We start from the raw sequence: 27,525 nt of genomic DNA on the forward strand, positions 1-27,525 counted from the left end.
TTGTAATAAGCAATGTCCATATTGATTTATCTCATAAGCTGTAAGCTTTTTAAGGTTGGGAGCCAGATCTTTGTCATTATTGTAATATTCCTTTCATTTTCAATGTTTAGCATAATTATATAGTATATCATTATACATAGAACCACTCAAAACGTTTCTAACTTAGGTTAAATTTATTTGTATGTATATTATTAAATCAACTCTTAAAAAATCACCCACAGTATTTTACCTTCACTTAATCCAGTATCCTATGTACACTTGAAGTTTAACTACCAGAAAGTCTTTCCAAAGGTAGATTGGGTCTTTTTGTTGTTGTTGCTTTTGTGAAAAATCTTTTTCTGTCATTTTTCTCATCTCTTATTTGTTTCATGTATAGAGTGGTTTTTCGTCCCTAATCAAGATACTAGGTCAGAAAGCAAGTATTGAAATACCTGCAGTAACCAGGGAAGTTGGTATAACTAGGCTACGTTGGGAAAATGGTACGGGCTGTGGTGTTTCAAATAAACTGGAGGGTCCAATTGCTATCTAAGCTGGCTACAAGCAATGGTTCCCATGCCAGAACAGAGGCTCAAGTTGTCACGTTTTCTTATCTTCTATTCAGATGCCTGCAGTAACCAGGGAAATTAGTATAACTTTGCTACATTGGGAAAACAGTAAGGGCTGTGGTGTTTCAAATAAACTGGATGGCCTAATTGCTATCTAACCTGCCTACAAGCAATGGTTCCCATGCCAGAACACAGGCTCAGTGTTGTCACGTTTATCTTTCGAAAGAAATCTTTTTTTAAAAGTGTAAAATTAATTCAAGTAAAGAAGATGACAGAAGATGTAATTACGTTGTGTTTCAAAATTGAATTGGCTTTTATTTGCAATTCTAGAATTGGGCAGCATTTCATTCTATAAACAGAAGCAGTGCACTATTGGGGATTGCAAAATCCTTGGCTTTTACAAAGTAAGAACAAAGAAACAGAACACTAAAAGAAAGCAGCAGATTAACATCAGGTTATTTAAAAGGGTCAAAGCAGAAGGAATTACCTAATTTCACTGACTCAGGTTGGCTGAATCCTTTCCAATTGGTTGCTGTGAATAAAGATCTACTTGTTTCTTTAATGTTTGATCATATAGCACTTGGTGTCAACAACTCCATTTTAGTTTGGTCTGGGCAGGAGCTCAATTCAAAAGCAGTGGCCTCCCATAAAATTTGTCTGACAGGGAAAAAATAGTTGTTTACTAAACAAATCTATAGGCAAGCCTTATTACACAGCAGCCACAAATGTAGAACTCTTATGTTAGGTAAATATCATTTAAACCACATTTTTGTTTTCATCAGAAATGAACGTAAATGTTTTAATTTCAAAAGTTATGAAATAAGGGGCTGGGGATTTGGCTCAGTGGTTTCGCCACCTGCTGCACAAGCGCAAGGACCGGAGTTTGATCCCCAGTACCAAAAAAAACCCAACAACAACAAAAAGTTATGAAATAAGAACAATAACAAGGGAGGAAAAAAAAGAAGAAATGCGATTTAAAAAGTAGGAGGCAAACAACAGGTATATAAAACAATACTCACATATAGATGGCTTTAATGATTAGAGTCTAATAATTTCTGTCCTTACACTGTGGCACTTCCAGTGGATCTATCAGGAAATGGAAATTATCTTTCCCAAATGTGTTCATCTTCCACAAGCCAATATTTATTTATGACACCGGAAGGAACAAAATTGAACAACTAGTCAGATTTTCTTCTCATTGGCTAAGTTTACTAGAACAGAGGCTTTCAAACTTTTATCAAATATCAAAATGATTATAGGACTTGTTAAAAACCTAGATTACTAAAACCCTCCTAGAATGTCTGATCCAGAAGGTGGCCCTAGAGAATGTGCATTTCCAGGCTAGATGGTGCTGATGTGGTTGCTTGGAAGACTGTGCTTTGAGAATCACTAGATTTGAGATTCCCATGAAGGCTGATTTACAAGTGCGACCACCGCGATTTATGTTTGGAAGAGCTAACAGCCCCCAACATAAACACTACACGCTGGCACATCAAAGTGTACCTCCGGGAACCTACAGATATTCTCATTTATTCTGCATCCTTATCTTGTTAAATGAAATTAATGGAAGGTCATAACTTTGGTCTAGTCTCCTGCACCAGACTCCAGCAGACCAGAACAAAACAGAAAGAAGTCACTTATCCTAAATGCCCATTTAATCAAATTGACTCTTGAAATGGGCCAGTTTTCCAAAACAGTAGGAGAGGCACTGTAACCAATCAGAAGGGGTCCAATTTACCTGAGACAGCATGACAAAAACGTCTTTTTGTTTTAACTCTCTAAGGAAAGCAACTCTGAAACACCAATCTTACTGTTCCTTTCCTATGCTTCCTTGAACCCCTTTCTGCCTATAAAGCCAATCAGGTTGTGCGAGCTGTTTCACAAAATGAGATGCTACCTGGATTCACGAATCAGAAATAAAGGCCAATTAGAGCTGTAAGGTTGTTGTAACCTTGTTTTTCAATACCTTGTATTATAAAAACTTTTATATCTTTCTCCTCCCCTTGCCAGTGAACACCTTCCTAACCTATTCGGCCAGGTTGTGGCCATTCAGTGCTCCATAAAACCGGACCCTCATCAGTTGCTGAGCCCTTGGGCCTCCCTCACTTGCGTCGGATAATGCCTCGATTTACTTCAAAGGCTATGGTATCCATTTCCCTCAGAGAAGAGGATCATTTTTAGAAATGTTTACAAAGATACCGTAAACTTGCTTCGTAGGAGTCACAGCCAGTTAGCAAGCAAGCAAACACATGACTTGAAAAAATCCATCCTCTGCCGCCCCTTCAGGCGACCAAACGAAGGGGGCGTGACCTGGAGCGCGGTGACCACGTGACCGCGGAAAGCTGCGAGCTGCGGAGTCGCGCGATCCGCCGTCATATCAGCTTATGGCGCCGGGCGCTGATTGGTTGCCGCGCTCGAGGCTCAGGCCCTCCCCTCAGGCGAGTTGGCTCTCGGAAGCCAGGCGCTGCACAAAACCAAGCGGCGCTGTGTGAAGCAACGCACAGCCCTGTCCAGGTAGGTGAGAGTGCACGGAGCCCGCAAGCGGACTACGCCTGCGACACAGCCCCAGAGCGGGAGCCAGTGCCAGTGCCCCGACCTTCCTTTCTCTCGACGTCGCAGGGGTCTCTTACCTGCCTCCCAGGTGCCAGGCGCCTGGCAAGTCCCGGGCGCGCCGTGGCGACCACCTCCGGTAGCACGGGCTGGGGGCTGGGGACCGGGAGCCGGGCGTTCGTTCCGAGCACCGCTGGAAGGGCCGCGCTGGGACTGAGTGGGTGCGGGCCCGATCGTGAGGGGAGTCTGGCACTTGCGGCTGAGTCGCCTCAGGCGGCGCGCTTGGTTGGAGGCAAGGTCCCGGCGCCCAGCGGGAGGCCTGGACGGGGAGGAAAGTGGCGCGGTTTGGGCCAGAAGGACAGGGCAGTGTTTGGTTTTGGCTGTATCGGGAAGTGTGGCCCCTGAATACTGTCATGCTTTACTTTGCGACTGATTTCCCTCCATTCTAGAGGTGGTTTGTTTTTTTTTTAAGGGGCAAAGGAGTCAGGCCGAAGAATTGGTCAGTATCTGTCATTTCTGCAGTGTAATTAGGATAGAGAGATAGAAGGGAGCAGGAAATTATTACTTTAGCATCGTAAAAAGAAAATGTATGTATTCTGACATCCCTGTGTTATTGCAAAGTGATTGTGAAGATGGTATAGATGAAAACATTCCCTCGGTAGAGAAAGTTATCGAACTGGAAAGTTTTTGTCAACCTGGTCTTGTTAACTGGAACCGAGTATGTGGTCACCTTTATATCACTATCATTTCTTTTTCAGTTACTTAAGGTAAACATCTAATACTAAATAAATGACCCATAATTATTTACAGAGTGCTTTTCTGCTCGTTATGTAATGTAATTACTCAGAATTCCTCAGTGGTATATATGACATCTTGAGATAATGTAGTAGGTAAAAGAACAGGCTATAGAATGTACTGTACATGATAACTGGTACTTGTTAATGGAAAAATTATTTAAATATTCTTGATCTCTGTTTCCTGTCTGTATAGTAGAGCTTATACAAGTACTTGCGTCATAGAGTTGGGACAGTTTGATGAAGTTTTAATAATACGTGGTTCTCAATATATGTTAACTGTTATTATCCATATTTTTTAAGGTAAGTAAAAAAGAATAGTAGAGTCAGTCATTCTGAGCTTAGTAGTGTTTTGTTGATAACTTTTACGAAAAGGTCTGTTTCTGCAAAGACAAAATAGTATTTAATATAAACATGTTTCAAGCAGTAGTACTTAAGGTTAGCCCCTAACTTTAGGGGATGTAACCTCTTAAAATTATCTGAGCTTATAGACTCACTGATAATTTTTTAAATGTAAGGAGTTGAACAGTTGGCATAGCGGTGAAGAGGCAGAAAGTAGGACTTGGGTGAAGCGCATGGACTTTGCAACCAGACTGTGTGTGTTTGAATTCTAGCTCCTGCCTTCATTTACTCTGTGACTTTGGACAGGTTACTTGAATTTTTCGGTGCCCACCTTCTTCATCATCAGTAAAATAAGGATAATACTAGTATCTGATTCTTGGAGTATTTTGAAAGGTTCAATGAGTTTATATATGTGTATTTACAGTTCCTAGTATATAGTAAATGTTAATCATAATTGTTATCAATTATTCTGCAAAGAAAAGTCAAATGGCACCTTTTTCTGCCTTAAAGTCATTTTGACTCAGCTTTGGCTCCCACAATAGTAATTGTAATAATTCCCATTTGTTGAGTATCTCCTGAGTGTCAGAGGTTACCAAAAGACTGCTTAGTTCCTAAAGCTTACAATTCTATCACTTAGGTGTATTGTATCTGTTTTACACATGTGTGTAACTGTACTTTGAAATTTAATTGTACTTTTGAAATCATATCCATCAGATTGTTTTGATGTTAGGTGTCAGAAAATAAAATGTATGTGTGAATACATTCAACAAATACAATTAACTAAAACTGAAATTTAAAAACATTGAGAACAGGGTTAACATCATAGTATTGGAACTACCACTAGATTAACTGAGGGATATTTCCTCCTCCCAGGCACTGATTTACTGTTAGAGCAATAATGTGCAGGGAATATGCAAATTAACACAATAAGCATGGTTTTACTATAAAAGGAAAATTAGAGAGGCTTTCTTAGGTTATGTGGGGGGTTTTGTTGTTGTTTTTTGCCATACTGAGGACTGAACCCAGGGCCTTTATATTGAGCTACATTCCAGTCCTTTGTTAATTTTAAATTTTGGGTCAGGATTTTGCTAAGTTGCTCCGACTGTGATTAAATTTGCAGTCTTCCTTCCTCAATCTCCTGGAGTGCAGGGATTACAGGTGTGTGCTGGCATTCCCAGCTGAAAGTTTTTTAAAAGGAAGGACTGAAATTCTGTTAAGGACTGAATTGTTATGTGTTATATCTGATAATAAAGATTGAATGACAATTTCTAGTTAATGTTTGTGTTCTTTTTTTAGTTGCTCCATACTATTGCATGTATAGTACTGTATTGAATTAGGGCTCTATGGCATTACAGATTATCCTTATTACTTAATGATAGTTTAAAGTAAGATTTTTTTTGTCTTAAAATGGTATGAGAGTGATTCAGTCACTAGAACTCATATTTTGAATTTTGATCTTTCCCATGGCTTGTAATGTGCAGTATAATGCTCTTATTTCTGGTCATCCCAGTCACCCACACCATCATCAGGAGAAACAGCCAAAACTACAGTGTACTGTGTTGCTGATGTAGGATTCTCAGTAGGTTAGGTGTATTAAATGCATATTCAGTTGATATTTTCTATTTATGGTAAGTTTATTGGGACATAAGCCTGAGGAGTATCTGAATAGTTAACATGTACATTAGTCCAGTTCTTACCAACTTTTAGTGATATAACAATATCCTTTTTAATTATTGAGTGTTTATGTTCCCTGGAGCCACTGCTTATGTTAATACATAGCATTTGGTGTTAAATTTTTCCTTCCCTGAAAAGTAATGAAAAAAGTTTGTAATTTATATTGTAAGCAAAAATCTAAATTCATAATGAGCTTGTAGAATTTGATTTTTGTGAAGAGACTAAACAACACAAAGAGAAAATGGACAAAGGATTAAAAGCAGATTTTATTCACAGAAAAAAATGTTCAACCATACTTGTAAGGTGAATCTACATTAAATATACATCAGGTGTCTTTTCTTTCCTGTTTAATTGATGAATGTTCAGAGTTTGATAATATCCTCTGTTAGTAAGGTTGTAGAGAAATAGGCATTATCCTCCATTGTTTGAGCATTCACAAAGTAGAATGTCCACTGTGGGGAGGAATTTAACAGTATGTACTTATAAAAAGGTTGTAAATAGAATTCTCTTTGACCTGATTCTAGTGCTTGTAGACGTTTACTAGTATAGTGTTGGTCACAGTCTCCAAGTTTGGAAAGACCTAAAAACCAAACAGTTGTTTTGCTTTTAGTTTTATTTTATGATCAGCCCTCAGATTCATTTGACATCAAATCCTAACTGAAGAGCCCCGCGCACCTACCAGGTATTCCTGCCTTTTGCTTGCTAATACTGTTTCACTTTTGTTGTTCTTTTGTTACTTTGGATTTCATTGCATATGAAAACATCAAAAATGGTTTAACCCTGTGAGTAATAATGAAAATAAATGAACATCTGTTATTAACAGCACAGTGCATGATATGTCTGTGAGGCATCCTATTGAAGAAGACAGTGTGGGAACCACCACCATGTGATATAAGGAAGACAGAGATTGTTTTACAGTGTAGCAGAGACCAAGAACTAATGAAAAATAGGAAAAATTTTCTGTGGGACAGAAAATGAAGCTCCTAACTATGTTTGATTAAGCATATTTGACAGTAAGGAAGTAAATAAATGCCACTCATTGCTGTGTTGATCACGAAACAACCTAGTATATATGAAGAACTGCCACTCAGGAAGAATTGTAGCTTTAAGAAGGAAGGATTCAGGGGCTGGGGATTCAGCTCAGTGGTTTCGCCAAGCAAGGACCCGAGTTCCATCCCAGGTACCAAAATTTAAAAAAAAGGCCGGGGATTTAGCATTGCAAGCACAAGGTCCGTCCTGAGTTCGATCCCAGTACCAAAAAAAAAAAAAAAAAAGTAAGGATTCAGAAATTTAGCCAACAGTGTGAAAGTGTAGCAAAGACTGAAAGCTTTATTATTCCTAGTCAACTCTGTGACTTTATGGTAAAAGTAATGTTACTGGCATTTATTTCTTCCATCCCCACCTCCAAACACAAACATGTTGTGACTGGAATACTGGCAAAAAAAACAGACCTGAGGACCAGTGGAACAGATTAGAAGATGCAGGCACAAGCACCCCGCCCACGCGGTGCAGACGACGCACACCACCAGAGACTGCGCGGCATCTGAATCCACACAGCAGAGGTGCTAGGGGGAACATAAAGGCCATGGTTATGAGCCCCAGAAGATAGAGCAGAAGTGAACAACAGAGAGGGCCTTTTGATGCTCAATGAAAATTGAAGCCCACTGGGAAAGTGAAAATCTCTTCAATAAAAACACACTAGACCATCGTGGTTGTGAGGGTGTTTGGCTCCTTTATCAAAGATGAGAGGGCTGAGTGTGTCTGGCGTTGTTTCGGCATCTTCTCATCCGTTCCACTGGTCCTCAGTTAATTCCAGTTCTGCCAGAGTCACTGCATCAGCTATGAGTTCCCCGGTGATGGCAAGAGGGCTGCAGCAGTACCTGGAATCAAGTCCTCTAACAGCCATATCCCAAAGCAGGAGAGATATGGAGAGAAAAAAGCTATAAAGAAAAAAAGAAGAAAAAAAGACAAAAGACTTGAATGACTTCAAACATTACAAACATTGAACATTCCATCATGTCTTCTATCAGCCTTCTCTGCATCTTCTCTGTTTTATTTTGTAAGATGTAGCTTCTCTTAAGAGGCATTATCTTGCAATAACTTGTACGTGAGCATTTTCAGTCCAGGAAGCTCTTCCTTCACACAAATGTGCACATATTATCCCAGTTTAAATCCCATTTGCAAAGGGAACATTTATGTCTTGATTGAATGCTTGACTTCCAGTGGCAGGGTATTGAAAAGGTAATGTTTCCCACTGAGCCTGCTTTCCTTGTGTTTTGGACACTGGCCCAGCTGGGCTGGCAGGTGGTCCTGGCAGTTGCCCTTCAGCAGCAGGTGACTAAACTGGGAAAGCTCACCGTTTTTCTCTGAGAGAGACATGATGCAGTTTGACCCTAGGTTCAAAGTCCACTCAGCTTCATGCATTTAAACAGTTGTTTTGGTGGAATATCCGCTTTGTACCCAGTGATATGCAAATGGTGCAGGTTCTAACGTTAATCCTATTTTCACTGGAATGATTGAAATATGTTATTGTAGTTTACATCTAAGCATCTTAATTTCTGTAAACTAAATAATTCCAACCTTTTGTCGGATAAATAAAGCAACTCCAAGTTTTTGACATGGGTAATGGAGGGAGGAATGGTGTAGGGGACAGGCGAAGGGGACGTTACCAGAACCTCTGCAGTGAGTCCTGGTCTCCTGCGAGCCACGGCAGCACACGGCGAATTACAGGAAAGGTAGAAAAATGAGACCTAGAAGAAGCTGAGCTTTGGGTCTGATCAGTGCTGCTCTGGGCGGCAAAAACGAAAGCCCTCAGCTTACCGCACCTTTTATTCAGTACATTGGGAGAAACAAATGTAACAAATGACTTGCAGAGAGTTCAGTACATCCTGTGCAAATAAGATGTAACAATCCAAGAACAAGGAGGAACTGAGTAGATGTTTATTCCTCCCAGGATGTTTCTTGTTGTGGAGAATCACAGCCTCACTGGATCATTGAGGTCTCGGTTGTGACCGGAGAGCAAAATGGAATTATGTCTTGGAATTCCATAGCTGGGCTGTAGTCAGAAGAACTAGGCTAACCAAATGATTTTTCCCTTAAATTATGTAGCATTGCTCCCGACATGTCTCCCTTTCTGTTTTATGTGAAAGTGTTTTAGGAAAAGCAAGCACACCCAACAGTGGTTTGTCCCTATATATTGTGAGGATCTATAGTGTGTTTGACTGGCTTACCTGTCTATAATAAGCATAATTTCTCTTAATTGCAGCTATAAAAGGATTAAAAATTAATTTTTTGTTTTCTAAACATTGTTGGCTAGAAAACTTAAAACTTTTGTTGAACTCAAATAACTATTGTCTTTAGTTATACTTTTCTACTGGATGTTTAAGACCAAGTTACCATGAGACCTATATTAAATAAAATCAACCTCTTGTTCTCTAACAAGGTCAGTTGAGTCTCCTCAGGCACTGTCTTGGAACCATGCATAGAGCCTCTTAGCTCCTCTGTCAGGGTCAGCCATCAGGATATGTCACGGCCTTGCTTGACCATGTTGCTTCCTGCAAAAGCATGGGAGATTTTTTTTCTCCAGGTGACATTCGTTTGGCACACTTGTTGTATCCTTACTGTTTTGGTGTTCAGCAACCTCCCTGCTCAGGAGGTTGGGTGACACCAAAAATGCAGGATCTTGGAGATGTTTCCCTCGTGACCTCGATCTTTTTGCTATTGTTGTTGACCTTGGAAGGCCAGGGCCAAAATATTGGCTGCCTTCTTAGCCCAGATATCTCTTCAATTCTGGTCTCTAAACTTCGGTTGTTGAACGCCCAGAAGAGAAGATCAATAACATTAGCATTGTAAGAGGAGTAGTGAACTCAACTATTATAATTTTACCTGGATATTAGGCATTTTGGAATAAAAATATAGTTAAACTTTACTATTGCCAATTATGGTTGTTCTTGTGGTTGGATCCCTAAGTAGCTATCATTTTATTGGCTGTCATCTAAGGAAAATAAATCAGCCTACAAGTGTGCTTATTATCATAGCTGGCTAGAGTGCAAGAGAAGGGCAAATATCTGAATCAAAAGACAATATGACGGAAGACCCATACAATTAGAGGGCATGAATACATTTTGTACACCAGAAAAGGAGCAGTAATGAATATCACAATTACATAAAACCTTATGTTCTTCAATGTAGTTTGGTACCAAAAGCATCTTTCTAATAACACTCTCTTGTTTATGCCACAGAAATTAATCTTTTGAAGATGACCAATGTAGACATATCACAATAACATTGTTAGAACTTAACCAATATAAACATTTTATAATATATTTAGAACTTAAACTTCAGTGATAACCAATGTAATCAATTTATAATAGCATAGATAATATTTATTGTGGTGTGTCTCCCATAAGATTATGAAAATTACTAGGGGTCCCTTTAGTGAATTAAGACCAAAATAACTATTTTCTGGGCGGCCGCTTCTTTATTCACCAAAGGGAGTACCCATGGTCTCTATGTACTTTGACAAATAAATCTCAATGGCACTTTGATCAGTTAGCAACCTGGGGGGAGAAGGGCATGCCTTTAATAATATTTATCTGTAAGCCAATCCAATAATAGGTGAATATCTTTTAAGGGAAAGAAATTTTTTTTTTCAAAAGATGAAAAGGAAAAGAGAAAAAAAATTTGAGCTCAACTGTACAAACCGACAGACAACAGACAAACATATAAGATAATTTATAAAACTAGAGTGCACTCAAATATATTTGGCCAAATCGAATTATAATATCCCTTTTATGATTTTTAGGTTTATAATTGTATATAAGACTGGTCAAAAACTTTTGTAGTCAATTAACAGATCTCTTGAGATTAGAATCAGAAGCACTTTTGTATCTGTAAGTATAAAAAGAACATTTTCAAGTTGTGCCTTCCCTTTTTAAACTTTTTACCATAAATCTATAATTATTATTCCATTCCTCTGGGGACATCATCTCAGTCCTGGACCCTGCTGTGGATTTGTTGGATGTTGTTGGTGAGGTGGGTCGCTCATGTGCAGCTGGCTCATCGCTCTCAGCCGGGGTGGTATTACCCGTTCTCCAAGATGTTGGTGGTTCCACCAGTGAGACCCATTGTCTCACATTCCGGGAGGGCAGCCACAAGGTTTCATCATTATCTGTTAGGACACAGGCAAAACGTCTCCCCCAAGTTATTAAGGCAGAAGCAATTTTTTGGCGTACAGCCTTTTGTAATCTTAAAAACAAGGTTAATAATTTAGGCCCTAAGGTAGAGCAGACCATAGCTCCTTCCAGTCTTTGAGTCAACCAAACTGCATAAGAGGAATCACTTAAAATATTAAGAAGTTGGGGAAGGAAGTTTTTAATCTCAAATATAATGGCTAGCAACTCTGACCTCTGAGCAGTGTAGACTAAGGCCCAAGTCGGGAGCTTTCGGGGGAGAGACGGTCACTCCTTCACCAGGCCACACAGAGAATGGTACCCACACCTTCCCATTCTATTAAGTTAGTTGTCCCTTCCTGAGGAAAAGATGGGATGTACATCTGTATGTCTTTTAAGAAATCTATCACAGCATCCTTAGGTACTGGGTACATAGCTTGCTTTAACAGAGACTTAAGTAATTTGGCAAAGTTACGCTGCTCTGATGACAGAGACTGACCCGTATTTGTAACTCAGCAAAGACAGAAAATTGCCCCCAGCTGGACACACTTACCACCAGTGTCCTGAGTCCGGAAATTGTCCTGGGAGATCCGTGTGCTGTCTCTTTTACTCCGAGTTTGTCTCACAGGCGAGTTCACCCCTGGATCCAATTCACATCCAAGTTGGGTGCCAAATGTAGGGAACAGGGAAAGGGGATGTTACTAGAACCTCTGCAGTAAGTCCTAGTCTCCTGTGAGCCATGGCAGCACAAGGCGAATTATAGGAAAGGTAGAAAAATGAGACCTAGAAGAAGCTGAGCTTTGGGTCTGATCAGTGCTGCTCTGGGCGGCAAAAACGAAAGCCCTCAGCTTACCGCACCTTTTATTCAGTACATTGGGAGAAACAAATGTTAACAAATGACTTGCAGAGAGTTCAGTACATCCTGTGTAAATAAAATGTAACAATCTAAGAACAAGGAGGAACTGAGTAGATGTTTGTTCCTCCCAGGATGTTTCCAGCTCCAAGAATGTTTCTTGTCCTGGAGAATCACAGCCTCACTGGATCATTGAGGTCTCAGTTGTGACCAGAGGGCAAAATGGAATTATGTCTTGGAATTCCATAGCTGGGCTGTAGGCAGAAGAACTAGGCTAACCAAATGATTTTTCCCTTAAATTGTGTAGCATTGCTCCAGACAAAGTCAGTCATTTTAAATACTGGGAACTGATGATGTCCTTGATTGTGCATATGTTGTTTGACTTTAAATCTGCTTCCTCTCTTGGAAACATGCTGCTGTCCCTCTTGACAGTGTAGTCTCATCTGAATAAACTCTTATCTTTTCTTTAAAAAAAAAAAAAAGAAGAAGAAGATGCAGAAACAACTCCAGACACACTCAGCCACCTCACCTTCGACAAAGCCAAACACCCTCACTGGAGGAAAGATAGCCTCTTTAATAAATGGTGCTGGAAAAATTGGGTTACAACTTGCCAAAGATTAAAACTAGACCTGTAGCTCTCACCATGCACTAAACTAAAATTGGAATACAACCTTTCTTGCCAAGGAATGTCTTGCCCTGGAAAAGTATTTGTATTGCCCACACAACTAATGGAGGCCAAGGAATCAAAACTTCCTTAAGAGTTCAGTCGTAAAGGTCTGTTTATAGTTATTTAATGCCCAAAATGATGTTGGTAAATCCACATTAATAAATGTGTAGTATTTTAGCTGATAGTGGGATTTGAAAATGAGCCTACAAATATTTTTAAGGATTTTCTATCACTAGTGAGGTAATGATACCTAATCTCATTAATTGCACCATAACATTTAATGGCCAAAACCATTAATAAGTCAGAAGAAGCTGCCCTTGAAATACTACGCATTGATCATGATGCTTCTGTCAGTCATTTGTTGTGTGATGGAGAAATTACTTGGAGGCTTTTAAAGACACGTAAGCATGAGGACAGTAAAGATAACATGAACAATGACGGTGGCTACATTGTGAACACAAGGCAGAATCACTAAAGCACTGTGGCACATAGTTATCGCATAGACAAACATTATGTTCATAAGACATGACATTGGTAGAAATCTTTTCAAAGGGCCATCTTGGGTGGCAGCGTGTCATCACCTGAGAACCCTGATCCTGGCACATCATCAGTGTTTAATTCCAACCTAATAGACCCTTGTCTTTAAGATCTTCAAGTGACCAAATGTAATGAGTCTTTTTTGTACACATGAACATCTATCCACAGGTATCTAGCTTTGATTTTGTATGTATTTGAAAGTTTACCAAATGTTTTAAAAAGAAAAGCAATAAAGTTTTTATCATCTTTATAAATTCTATAATCAGTTATTGGACTGTTGTATATATATATGTATATATAGCTTACTATATTTGTAAGTATATACATAATTATAACAAATTATCATATAAATAAACTAATACTATTTATAGTATTGATCACACTTAATGTGAATATTTATACATTTTCTAAACATATTAATGTGACAGGGTGATATTTGTGATCTTTGCAAAGTCTAGAAATTCTGAATTTCAAAATATACCTGAGTCCAGCCAGATGTTTTAAGTGAGAATGGTAGACCTGTACTGTAAAAAGAAGTGACTTCCAGAATAGTACAGTAGGAAACTTTGAAAATCTACTCCTCTGTAAAGGCAAAACAAAAAACACTGACAGAAGTTTTCAAAATCAGCATTTTTGGATCTCTAGAAAGTAAAGGTTTACAGTAATTCTAGGAAGCATTAATTTGAGGAAAATTGCTAAAGCCCAGTAGGAACAATGAGCTTTACTGTATTTTAACTTGCCCTTTCTTCATGCCCCTGGTAGTTTTGAAACTAACAGTCTTGTAACATAACTGAAAAACAGTAGCATGGCAGCCACTGGGGGAAACAACAAGTTTGCAGCTCCCCTAGAAGCCCCTGAAAAACTCCATTCTCAAGGCTTGTCTTCTTTAGACCTGTCTTAGAACTTGCTTACTGTAAACATCCTGACCTTACCAAGATGTTTTTCAAGAGTAATTATTCGTAAACATCAGAACGCCTGGAGAGATGCTGTTACCAGTAGGTCTTGAGAAGAGTCTAACCAAAAAATTAAAAAAGGTCACTCAGGACAATGAGATGTCCATGAGAAAAGACACAGGGCTGTGCATGCACCTAAAAAATAAACAAAGAGATCCTGATCTCTCATCTTTGATCTTGAAGATCCATTCAAGGTGGAAGTAAAGGGCAAGTCAGAGTTGTAAACTATTCACAGAAACACTGAAATCATGGCCCAACACATGCATCACCTTAGCAGAGGCTGGGAGACTTTTAAAGAAATTGTATACAGTTAGCACTAGTCTTCAGTAATTGTGCCCAACAAAGAATACAGGTATTATACAATTAATTTTGGAAAATCACATGATATAACATGAAACCCTGGGAATGGGGAAGGGAAGGATATAGATAATCTTATTTCCAGAGTTGCCATGTTACATTATTTAAAATATTCCTTTTCCAAAAAAGAAATTATGAGACATACAAATAAATGGGAAAGTACATATGGACCTATACACACTAAAAAAGACAGTTACTATAAACTGTCCCTGAAAGAGCCCAGATGTTGGACTTATTGAACAAAGAAAGACTGTATATCAGCTAATAGAAATATTTTAAGAGAACTAAAGGACAATATGTTTAACTAAAAGGAAGTATGAAACAATTTCCTACCAAGTAGAAAGTATCAGTTAAGTAATAGAGATTATCTTTAAAAGAACCAAATAGAAATTCAAGAGTTGAAAAATGCAATAACTAAAATTAAAAATTGTCAAGTTTATTTTACTTTTATTATTTTTTATTATTTATATATATTTATTGTTACATTTTAGGTATAAAATACATTTACATTTATCATTGAGTGTTTGTACCAGAGCATGATGTATCTTAGTTCTTATTTTTTCTCCCATTACCTATGCACCCTTCACCCCCTCCACCCTTCCCTATTTACAGAGTTTGATTCCATTTCTTTTTTTCTTTCTCTTAATTTTTCCTTTCCCTTCTTCCCTTTCCCCTTCCCCTCCCACCAAAAATTGTCAAGTTTAACAGCAGATTTAAGCTGACAAAACAGAAACCAGTGGGCTTGAAGATAGTTCAGTTGAGATTATCTAGTCTGAAGGTCAGGAAGAAAAAAGAAGGATGGAGACCAGACATGATGGTCCACAACCTTTAATTCTAACTGCTCTGGAGGCTTGGGTAGGAAGATTGCTAGTTTGAGGCCAGTCTGAGCAACTTAGCAAGACCCTGACCCAAAAATAAAATTTAAAAAGGGCTGGGAATGTAGCTCAGTGGCAGACCACTTGCCTAGCATGCATGAGGCCCTGGGTTCAATTACCAGTATTGCAAGGAAAAGAAAATAAAAGGGACAGAACTTCAGGGACTTGGGGGACCCTGTCAAGCATACCATATAAGTATTATGGAAGTTCCATAAAGAGTAGAGAGAACGGTAGAGTTTAAGAAATAGTGATCCCAGACTCCTCAGATTTGATGAGAAACATTAACCTACATATCTAAAAAGCTTAATGGTATAGAGAATGGAGATTTTTGTTGTGATGAAAATGTCCTGAGACTAGATAATGATAATGATGGCACAGCTCTGAGGATATGTTGAAAAGCCTACGAATCATCCACTTTAAAATGAATTTTATGTAAATTTCATCTCAGTAAAGCTGTTTAAAAAACAAATTAAAAAAAGAGGGGAGAGTGCTATTTATATAGAGATGGGAAGATCTCCAAGATATTTATTACATAAAAGAATTTCACAGTATATTTCACATACTACTTTCTGTAGGAAAGAAGGGGAAAAAAATTTGTAATTGTTTGCTCTCACATTAAAAAACACCTAAGGATTCATAGTGCTGGAAGTGAGGTGACAATTGTAGTGCATAGTCATGGATGGAAGGAAGATTTCTCATCATCAATTTTTTTATATCAGTTTATCATTTTGAATGCTGGGTATCTATTATTTTTTTAAGAGACTCTCTAAATCCCTGAGGGATACAGTGGAGAAATTTTGTGGGACATCTGGACATAGGTGAGTGTGGGCTACAAATAAGTAAGGGCATAAATATTTTAAGAATTTTTCTTTTATATAGGCTATTTCATAAGTCAGTACATATTAACATGGCCCAATATGTAGCAAATAAAGGCCATTTCAGCACCTGAAATCTCATATGGTTAATCAGTTGTCAGGCTGATTTTTTTTGTTGTTCAAAACGTGTGAAAGATTTTAGAATGTTGAACGTATTTTTCTCTGCAAACAATGCGGTGAAGAAGGAATAAGTATATCATAAATGGTCAGATCACAAAAACTGACCATAATGATGCTGAACTGCATTATAATAGGACTGTGAATCTAGAATAGACTGAAGTATTTGCTGAATGAGTAAAGTTTTTCTAAAGTTTAAGCATGCGGAATAGGAGCTGGCAAACTTTTCCCATAAAGTGTTAGATGGGAGGGTGGCGAGGGGAACAGGCAATAAAAAGGAGGTAGACGGAATATGTATCTATATACCTATATCCCATGATGAAAACATTCATTATGTGCCAAAATATACTAATGAAAAAATGTAAAATATCTTTGATTTTGTTTCTTACAATGTGTCAACCCTCCTTGTAGTATTAGAAAAGTAGCAAGAGGTGATACGTAACATTTGGACACATGTGTGTTTGAAACTTTCTGAGTTTCACCTCCAGGCCACAGTTTGCCAGCCTCAAACTAGGATATTGATTAGAAGGAAAGAAAGAAATGTCTTCTAGTTCTTAACTGGGAAAGTATTTCTGCCCTTGTTCTGTCATTGGGAGTTCACAGAGCAGGTGGTCCCTGACTTCCTGGTTGTGGTGGCAGCATCAAAACCTTTTGAGGAATTCTTCTTAGGTCTCAGCACTGAAATAGAAATCTGAAATATGGGTCCTTTAAAGGATAGGTGAGATGAAACTTGTAACAATTGAGTACCTAGTTTTGATCATTCCTATCTTTGTGACATGCCATGTTACCATAGGAGCCCTAATGTGTAATTAGAACTGGGTTTGTCACTTAATTAGCTTGATGGCCTTAGAAGAAAAGCTTTCTAGGCCTCAGTTTCTCTAGCTGAGCTTTAGTGACTTCATGTATAATATGAGGAGATTGGACTGGAGATGGTATTTAGATCTCTTCTGATGCTAAAGATGGCATTTAGAGGAATCTATTGACAAGAGATTTGTGCTACATATAATCTTAAATTGGAAAGCATGCAGTTTTTCTGAAAAAGTTTTGCTTAGAAAAATATAGACATGATAAGTAATTGTTACACATGGTTGTCTTTCAGAGGTGAAGATGGACTATGTTCTCAGTGGCTCAGATTATTATTTTTTTACACCATATGTATATCCATCCACATGGCCAGAGGATGACATATTTCGACAAACTATTAGTCTCCTGATTGTGACAAACCTTGGTGCTTTTGTCCTTTATTTCTTCTGTGCAACACTGAGCTATTATTTTATCTATGACCATTCATTAATGAAACATCCACAATTTTTAGAGGTAAGATATTTTCTTAGCTATTTTCTAACTACTGTTACAGTAAAATAAAATCTGATATATAGTAAAAATATGTGATGTTTTACCAGATTTTTAGATTAAATGGTATATGTAACCATTAAAGTTTTTGAAGCCAGCCCCTAAAATGGGTTAGATATTTTTCTGAGTGATAATCTTCTCTCTTCATCCTTTGATTTAAACATATGAATGAATGTAATTTTTTTTTGTTATAAGCCTATCTTACCTTGCTAGATACATGGATGAGAATATTTTTGCTAATAACAGTATTGATGAATAATAAATTTACTCATTTATGTAATTATGTTGTTTGACTTTCACAGACTGAAATATGTTTTAAACATGTATGTTTTTCTTTAGTCAGACAGGGGATTCAAACTCAGCATTAGAGTTGTTTTAGTCATTCAGTTATTTGTATTTGTCAGTTACTCCAAGGACTAAAAAACAATTTTAGGGGGCCGGGGATTTAGCTCAGTGGTTTCGCCACCTGCTGTGCAAGCACAAGGACCCGAGTTTGATCCCTGGCACCAAAAAAAAAAAAATTTAGGGGCTTTTTTGTGGGGGGGAGCTTTTTTCTTTTTTCTTTTCTGGTACTAGGAATTGAACTCAGGGCCTCCTACTTGTTAGGCAGGTTCTGCACGGAGCTTCATTCCCTTTAATAATAGGGGTGGGGATGGAAGTTAATTATGAAAGAAATGATTCTAAAACTTTTGTGGAGAGGAGAAAAGATTTTAGTATTTAAGATAGTTATTTGCTCAATACGAAAGTATTTTACTTACATGCTCCCTCCCATGTTTTGAAATTTTTATAGAAACAGTATGAAGATAAGTCCCTTAATGTATGTAAGAGACAGTTTAAAAATCCAATTCAAAACAATTTTATGCCTTTTTTGTTGAACATAGATTTTGTAACTTTTAAATACTGGAGATTTTATTTTCAGAATCAAGTCTATCGAGAGATTAAATTCACCATCCAGTCAATGCCATGGATCAGTATTCCCACCGTTGCATTATTCCTGCTAGAGGTGAGAGGTTACAGCAAATTATATGAAGAAATAGAGTTTCCTCATGGTAAGTAAAGAAGACAGCGATCAGGAGACTGGTCTGATTTCTTTACAGAAACAGTTCTCCCTCTCTTTTTCATTTAAATTGTTTAGTTTTCTTTTAATGTTCAACTTTCATGCATTCATATCTTGTCACATACATGTATTTCCTTCATTTTGTCTATCAACTTTAAAGTCTATTATAGATGAAATTGTCCCTCGGAGAAAATTAAGTGATTAGATAGGTCTTTGCATTTGTTTCCTTTTTTTTTTTTTAAAGCAAAACATTTATTGGTACATGGTACATTTTAGATATACATAATGATAACGGTCATCATAGGGAATTTGCACCTGTACATTATATATCCTGCCTCTTCTCCCCCTCCCAGACCCCTTCCCCTCCTTATATGCAAAAGCTTTGTTTTCCATTTTTTCCTTTTATTTTTACTTTTTTTTTCTTGTCCCTTCCTTCCTTTCTCCCTCCCCCTTTCCTTGTTCCCTTTCCCATTTGAACATTTTCTTCCCATTTCCCAACATCCATTATACATCTCAGTCCTTATTTCCACTTTCAGTTTCTCACACCAGAGAAACAATGTGGTATTTAAACATGTGTGTCCAATTTATCTCACTTAAGAGTATAGTCTCAAGGTCCATCCATTTAGCTGTAAATGTCTCAGACTCATCATTTGTAATAGCTGTATCTTGGAAACAGCCCAAAGGCCCATCAACGGGTGAATGGATAAAGAAGATATGGGTTGTTTTTTATATAATGGAGTACTTCTCTGCCATAAAGAAGGATGAGCTTGTTTTCTGTTATTTTTCTTGAATCCAAACTTCTAAAAAAGTGATTCAAGTAGCACATGAATGTTGCTGAAAATCTGAAAATACAAATTTTTAAGAATCCATTATCCTACTACCTGGAAACTGTAAGTCTTTTGTCACATATCTTCCCACTTTTCTGTGTCTGTATCCTTCATTATTTACAATGCACTGTTTGCTCCCAGCTTTTTCCACCTTAATAAATATGGACATAATTTCATATCAATAAATGTTGACATTAAATAGTACATTAGTTACAGTATTTCATTGTGTATATGTCTATAATTAATTGATTGCTAATCACTAGACCTTTAGATATTTATATTTGTTTCTGTTGTAAACAGTCTTGCAATAATTAAGCTTTTGTAAAATTCTGAAACTATTTCATCCAGATATATTTCTAGTATCTAGAATATAGAATACAAGAACAGCAGTTAGCATTTACTGAGTACTAAAATGTGTTAATGACAGTCCTAAGCTCTTCACATGTATCGAGACATTTTTTCCTACAACAGTTCTGTGAGGTGGCAACTATTACTGTGTTCCTTTTGTAGGTGAGTAGATTAGGAACATGGAGAATTTCAGGAACTTGCTTACATTACTCAGCAATTGAGTGGTAGATCTAAGACTTGAACCTTGGCATGCTGGCACTAAATCCATGCTCTCAAAATGAGAGGTTAGTTACTTAAGAGAGGGCACAAAATCATACACTAGAATTGCCTGGGCTTTGAAAAATGATTAGGCGTATGAGTTAAAAATAGAGGAAAGAGGAGGAGCATTCTAGATTTATGGGACACTTGAGTAAAGGGACAGAGGTTAAAAGTAGCAAGATTTCGGGAGGACACTGAGTAAACTCACCTGGCTAGGGCAGAAGTGTGAGAATGATAAGGTTGCAAAGGTCAGAAAGGATCAGATTATGGATTAATGATAGGCTTGAAGCATTTAGTAAAAAATAGGGTCCTAAGCAAGAAGATCCTATTGTTAAGATAATGATTTAGGAAGGTTACTATGAAGGAAAATGATCAAGTGGTAGTATTCTCAGAGATTTAAATAATATTGAAGATGTCTCAGGAATGTCCTTTTCTGTCTCAGGTATCTTTATGATTTAATAAATTACCCATCAATATGTAAAATTTTTTCTTTTGTGTATCAGTTAAAAATAAACTAATGTAAAAAAAGAAATCAATTAAATGTTGGACATTTCAAGTTCTTATGAGAAGAAAAATAAAGAAATGACCAAATTTCATGGAGTGAGGGGAGATTAATTTATAATGTATTGAGTTAGCCAAAACAGTTGATATTGTTTTAACTTAGGATTCCGTTTTGCACTTACATGGACATGTGAAAGGTGAACTGTAGTCCTAGGAGCCAAATCTTGATTCTCCTGTTCCCTGTTGTCTCTTTTAGGCTGGTTGCAACTCATTGTTAGTATAATATCCTTCCTCTTTTTCACCGACATGCTGATCTATTGGATTCACAGAGGCCTTCATCATAAACTTGTATACAAGGTAGAGTCATTAGTAGGGGAAATAGAAAAAATGTTACACATTTCAGCAATGTATGATTTTCAATTTTATTCTCTTTCCCAAGAATTTCCTTTAGTAAATGTTTAAGTAGCCAGAGTCATAGCAGGTACCAGGTACATTTTGTTCATATTTTTCTTTATGGATATAGAGGGACTGTTATGAAATTTCACTTGTGGGTTAAAGAAGGAGGCTCTTTTATAAAGCAATTTTGCTGGTTTCAAAGGGATCTTTTAGTTAGTTCGTCTTCATAACGTGAGTATGCAAAGTTAAGTTTACTGTTGCACTGGGTAAAGCTCATGGTGCTAATTATGTCCCTTTCTTCTTTAGCGCATACATAAACCTCATCATATGTGGAAGATTACTACTCCATTTGCAAGTCATGCTTTTCACCCTCTGGATGGCTTTCTTCAGAGTCTACCTTACCATATATACCCTTTTGTTTTTCCATTACACAAGTTAGTTTACTTAGGTTTGTATATTTTTGTTAATGTCTGGACAATTTCCATTCATGATGGTGACTTTCGTGTCCCTCGGATCTTCAGGCCATTTATTAATGGCTCAGCTCATCATACAGACCACCACCTGTTCTTTGACTATAACTATGGACAGTACTTTACATTGTGGGACAGAATTGGAGGTTCATTCAAAAATCCTTCCTCCTTTGAGGGGAAGGGACCACATAGTTATGTGAAAAATATGACAGAACAGAAGTGCAGTAGCCCTTCAGAAAACGGTTATAAAAAAGAAAAATTAGGCAATGGAGAGCTTACAAAGATAGAGTAGATTATTGCCCAAATCTTAACTATTTTTAATAAGAAGAAATAATTGATACCCAGTGAAGATACATGGCAATAAATGGTATCATTTGAAAATAAGCATTGTGCACACTGCTAAGCAACAGCCATTATGGTAGATCAAAGGAAGATGCTATGAACACCAAGATTCTAATACCATGTTTCAAATATTGAGTGTTGGTTGGTCCAAGGACAATTTGTATCTTTCCAACCAGCAGATCTATAGTTTTTATAGCCTCAGCAACAGTTTTAAATAAGAAAGAATGAACTACTGAAGGGACCTGGCTATATATCCTTTTGCCTTAATCCACCCATGTTCAGTAAGAAAAATTCATTGCATTCAGTAATACCAAGACTAAGTACCATAACCAAGAAATACTAAAGTTGGTTCTATGTTTGAGGAATGGTTAATTCTTCAGTATTGGTATGATAATGACTACTTCTAGGATTTTGCTCAAGTAGAAATATCAGTGTGGAAAAAAATCTGTTACATTAGTGTTTATACCAATGACAATAGCAGGTAGAGGATTATCATTTTCCTATATATAAAAGCCCCATTTTCTGGGGATATCGTCAAACCATCCATTTTACTGATAAGTAAATTGGAATTTTAAAATATAACAGTTCTTCCATGATTTAATTCAGATATGAGATTATTTAACTGAAGATATTTATGGTTACCATTTAAAACCATTATTCAATAAGCATAAAAGTTAGGAAATAGTATGTTAGGGAAATTTGATGCTCAATATATTTGGCACTGCTGATTTTTTAATAGATGCACTGCACTTTTGATATTTTTCAAAGTTACAGACCTGTCATAAAAGGAAATAATTCAGGCTGGGAATGTAGCTCAGTGGCACTGCACCTGCCTGGCAAGCACAAGGCTGAGTTTGATTCCTGGTACCAAAAAATTAAAAAAAATTTAAAAAGGAAATAATTGCCAAATATTTAAGTCTATCTGAAGATTTGTGTACAAGTCTCATTCTCCTATTTCTCATAACTTTCCCATACCACCTCTTCAAAAAGATTTGACAAACACTTTCATAAAAAAATGTGTGTTGTAACATAAATGTATTGGGAAAACATAATTTTAAAGATACACTATTGCTATTTATGTAAAATCAGTAAAATGTCATACTGTTTTAAACTGTATCAGTTAAATATTATAATAGTACAAAATATTCTTTGTACAAATTGATGTAAATCTGAAACCAGAATGATATGGATTGTTAAAACTGCTTTAGAACCTTCTCAGATGCTCACCGTCAAGCAGAGGAAGAAAGGAGGTGATTGTTACATTCTTTTTATGTCTCACATCTTTATCACATTTATGGTTAGGTTCCACATTGACCTTATGGGGAAATTTGATCTGGTTCTCGTCTAGTTTGGTTTGTAACCAGAATTGTGGAGAGAATTAAGTTTGTGAACCAAGGTACCACTGTATTTTAGTAGGAGACTATTCATAAAATGTAATACCTGGGATCTAGGAGAAAATGTTTTTTAATTGTTAAAATGTTGAGTTCAGTGTTCCAGTTAGTTTTTTTAAAAGGTAAGTGAAGCTGAGTACTTTTCTCTAGTCCCACACAGCCCAGTGCTCCACTTTGCCCAATAAAAAGAAGGAAATTAAAGGGAAGTAAATTTGTGTCTTAATAATAGTGACATCTAATATGTATTGAGCTGTCCTTCTTCACCAGGCATTGCTATGACTCTTTGATATGAAGAAATTAAGATTCAAAGAAGTTAAGTAGCTATTGCAGGGTTTATTTCTCACAGAAACTCATGCAGCTGTTTCTGGTCAGTGCACAGCTTTCCACATGGTTATTCTGCCACCCAAGCTCCATCTTGAAGCTCTCCCTTTATATTAGCCCAGAATCCACTTTGTTGAAAGGGCATATGGGGAAAGAAGGAGACATCTGTGCATGAAGAGTTTCTCTGAGCCAGGCCTAGAAGTGGTGTATATGTCTTTTGTTTACTTTTGTTGGACAAAACTCAATCACAGCACACTAGACTGGAAAAGAGTCATTCCTAGCTGTGTCTGGCTATATGCTGGGATGAAGGAGAAGCCAGTTTCTTGAATAGATAGCAAACTTTACCACATCCATGTGGTTTATTACCCTCTCCATGATGGGAATGGAGGAAATAAAGATGTCAGAATGATAATTAAGCTCAAAAGTATTTCAAATTTTCCCTGCACTAGTTGTCTTAGTATCTTTAATTCCATAACTCCAGTATCATTGTGAAAATTATATCTAGGTTTTATTCCTGCCTAATACAGAGGAAAGCACATAATTTGTGAGGAGAAAGAAAATTTCTAAAAAGTGTTAAGAATTGTCGAATTAATCTGCCTTTTCACCCTTGTTAAGTTCTGGTCTTTTCAAGCTGAATTGTGTTGCATAATTGTAAGTTTATATTTTAATGCTTCATTATATTCTATTCTCTATTAGAGGAATTCAGAGAATATTCGAGAAGTGAGGACCTAAATTCCCTCATGTAGGAATAGCAATTGAAAAAGTTCCCCCCTTGGCTTTGAAACCTTTTATAGTTACAGAACTGAAGGGGAAAATTAAAGTTACATTTTGTACTTTTCTGGCACAAATTGGGAGGTAGATGGAGATGATTGAGAGCACATTTCAAAAACCTACAGACGTTTACTGTGTCTTCATCTTCCTCCCTGTCTCTAATACTGAATGCTATGAATCTGTTCTTCCCCATGTTTCTTTTTCCTCCTGTCTTCTAGAAGCCAGGGACAGATTTGTGGGAGAATTATGGGTTCAATTTTTAATATGTGCTGTTTAAAGTAAAGGCAGTTATTTTATAGAGGAATGATGTCTGGGAGATAACTCAGCAGAGATTTGGGATTAATTTAGGTAAAAAAAAAAAATCATTCATTTGAAATGCAGAGCAGAAATAAAGTTGCCAAAGAAACTAAACAACTTGGGTGCTGTGGTCTGAATGGAGCCTTGAAATCCATATATTAAAACCAAATATGATAGTGTTAGAGGTAGGACCATTAGGAGTGATCAACCCATGCCCTCACAAATGGGATTAAAGGTATAAGGGAGCTCTATCCCTTGTTTTAACTCTTTCCATCATGTGAGGACCCAGCATTTGTTCCTTCCAGAGGACGCAGCACCAAGGCACCATTATGGAAAGAGATTGAGTCTGCCAGACAACAAACCCTCTGGCACCTTAATCTTGGATTTACTAGCCTCTAGAACTGTGGGCAGTAAATTCCTATTTGTAAGTGACCCAGTGGAAGGCAGCAAGAAATGACTTAAGGGGAAAGAACTTTCTTTCCTTGTCTTTGTAATTTAATACTAAAAATACTTGACTGACAGTATTATTTCAGCAGTTCCTACTTTTGATAACATTTTATTGTTATGTACATTGTATTTGTTGTAGACCTTGAAAGTAGAAATCTTGTCTGAATCGTCATTGCATTAATCCATGCATTTTTACAAAATGCCTGAGACATAATTGAGGCTCAATAAATACTTTCCTGAATGTATTAAATGAAATGGTGAAAATGTCATTCTCTTCAGTTCATGTTTAATGAATTCCAAATAGGTACCAAGCACTGCAGTAGATACGTTTAATCCATTCTGATGCTGTCTTTTAACTCACCAAATTGTTTTAATTACCTGACGAGTACTTTTGAGGGAATCAAAAGGAGAAGCAAAGAGGAGTCAAAGATTGTCCCTCCCCGAAGACATTTTTTTCCCTCACTCAAAATCAGCCTGGAAACAAACAAAACCTATCAGTAGCCCTGATTCTGACGATGTCCAAATTGGTAATGGAGTGCTGATTAGGGAATTATGAATCTGTCTATCTAGCTCTTAACACTGTGCTCTGTGAATGAACAGATCCTCAAAGAAAAGGGTTGATTATACCAAGAAAAAGCAGACCACTCAGTTGCAGAGAGCTTTGGACACAAATGGACAAGTGTGAGTGCTATTTCTGCCACTCATAGATTACATGGCCTTAGTTTATCTGTAAATGGACAAAACCACTATTAATGTTCAAGTTAGAAACACTCAAATGTCCAGGTATTTGTGTAAATTGTACTTCATGCTTTTCTTTTATAGGCTCAATGATTTATCATCATGACTTGGATAGGATCTCAGTAGAAGTTGCAGGGGGAAAGGGGAAATGCCTGGGTACTTAAGCCTTAAAACTGGAAGATAAAAGACATTGAAGGGAACTGGAGGTGGGGCCTGCAGAGGAAATCATGAAGTAAAATTTAAAATGATACAGTATTTACTGTAAATTGTCTTTATAAAGGATAAACTGGATTGTTGCTATATAATTTCATTTTAAAAACATTACTATAAACCATAATGCTACCCTACAAAATTTGATGACAAAAGAGAATAAACAGCTTCCCTGAAGAAGAGATTTCCATATGGCAAGAAGGAAGTGTGAACCATGTGTCAGCTTTACTGTCAGGTTTTTCATATGCAAAGAAAAAATACTTCTTTCAGTAAATATAGTTTTTCTGGGACTGGAAATGCATCCTAGGTTTGATCCCTAGCACTGCAAGTGTGTGTGTGTGTGTACCCTTAAATCTGTATGGTCAACTTGAAGATCATATTACTAAATAAGTACAGTAAAATTTGTAAAAATTCTCATTTCTTTGATTAATAATACATAAATATTCATCAAATTCTAAGCATTTCACACCATTTATATACTTTATTAATCATGATTTCCTAAACATTTGAAAAAAGGTTGAATGTATTGATTAAATCCCCTAAGAGGCAGACTGTGTACTTCATAGATTTTTCTGCATACCTTGACAGCTTTTGATGCTCAAACATATTTAATCACAAAATAGCATATTGGCATCAAAAGCTAGTCACTTGACTTAAAAGCATCCATATTATAGGCTTTTATTCACTGCATCATTACTGTATCTTCCTCTATTTTATGATTATAACTTAGCTAAACCATTTATTTAAATGTAAACTGGACCTCTGACATGTTCTACGAAACAAAGAAATAGAAACCTAAAAACTTAGTGCACATTCAGCTATTAAGACAGTAACTATACTGGTGATTTCTGTCCATTTTTTGATTTTTGTTTTGGTTAGCTTAGTGGAGATATAATTTACATAAAATGTACCCATTTTAATAGTACAGTTTAATCAGCCTTGGAAAATGTATACACCAATATCATCTCCCAAGATTTAGAAGATTTTTTTTTTTTACCAGAAAAAGTTTCATCTCCCTCTGCAGTTCATCTCTCCCCAGCCCTGGGTAACCACTGGTGTATTTTTGATTTACTGGAGGTTAATTTTGCATGTTTTAGAATTTCATTTAAATTGAATCAGACAGTATGTACCCTTGTGTTTCTTTAGCTTAACACATTTCGGGGGGGGAGGGGTACCAGGGATCAAACTCAGGACCTTTGCACATGTGAGGCAGGCAGCACCACTGAGCTAAATTCCAGGCCCTTAGCTTAACACCTTTTGAGATTAATGCTGTTGCATAAACCTGTAGTCTATCCCTTTTTATTACTGGATAGTATGCCATTGAAGTGTACTGCTATTTGTTAATCCATTGGTTGATGGTTATTTGGGTTATTTCCAGTATGGGTTATTATAAATAAATCTGCTACAAATATTTGTGTCAAGTCTTGTGGATTTGTTTTCATTTCTCTTTGGTAAATACATATTAGAATTGTGGAGTTATAGGGTAGA

The 27,525-nt window shown here is 37.0% G+C and overlaps 1 protein-coding gene and 1 long non-coding RNA gene across 4 annotated transcripts; one reads left to right on the plus strand and one right to left on the minus strand.

Moving 5' to 3' along the window:
• Positions 1 to 324: 324 nt before the first annotated feature.
• LOC110346952 (uncharacterized) lies at positions 325 to 12,094 on the minus strand. Its single transcript, XR_015451728.1, has 3 exons — positions 11,630 to 12,094; positions 1,565 to 11,075; positions 325 to 1,202 (listed from the first exon to the last, which is right to left on the minus strand). It is a non-coding gene; the product is annotated as an uncharacterized LOC110346952 (long non-coding RNA).
• On the plus strand, positions 2,924 to 27,458 carry Sc5d (sterol-C5-desaturase). Of its 3 annotated transcripts, none has more exons than XM_004870915.3 (5): positions 2,924 to 3,059; positions 17,410 to 17,627; positions 18,583 to 18,712; positions 20,911 to 21,011; positions 21,357 to 27,458. In XM_004870915.3, the coding sequence occupies exons 2-5, from the start codon at positions 17,418 to 17,420 to the stop codon at positions 21,810 to 21,812; spliced, it is 897 nt and encodes a 298-aa protein (XP_004870972.1). In that variant the 5' UTR covers positions 2,924 to 3,059; positions 17,410 to 17,417; the 3' UTR covers positions 21,813 to 27,458. The 3 variants fall into 3 exon arrangements, with proteins under 3 accessions (XP_004870972.1, XP_087068692.1, XP_004870970.1); XM_087212566.1 differs by having other exon boundaries at positions 3,058 to 3,186; XM_004870913.4 differs by lacking the exon at positions 2,924 to 3,059 and adding an exon at positions 3,082 to 3,234.
• The last annotated feature ends 67 nt before the right edge of the window (positions 27,459 to 27,525 follow it).

This window comes from Heterocephalus glaber, unplaced genomic scaffold (genome assembly GCF_053883595.1).
Source record: "Heterocephalus glaber isolate CG9 unplaced genomic scaffold, H.glaber_assembly_v1.0 deba00001431, whole genome shotgun sequence".
NCBI classification, from domain to species: Eukaryota; Metazoa; Chordata; class Mammalia; order Rodentia; family Bathyergidae; genus Heterocephalus; species Heterocephalus glaber.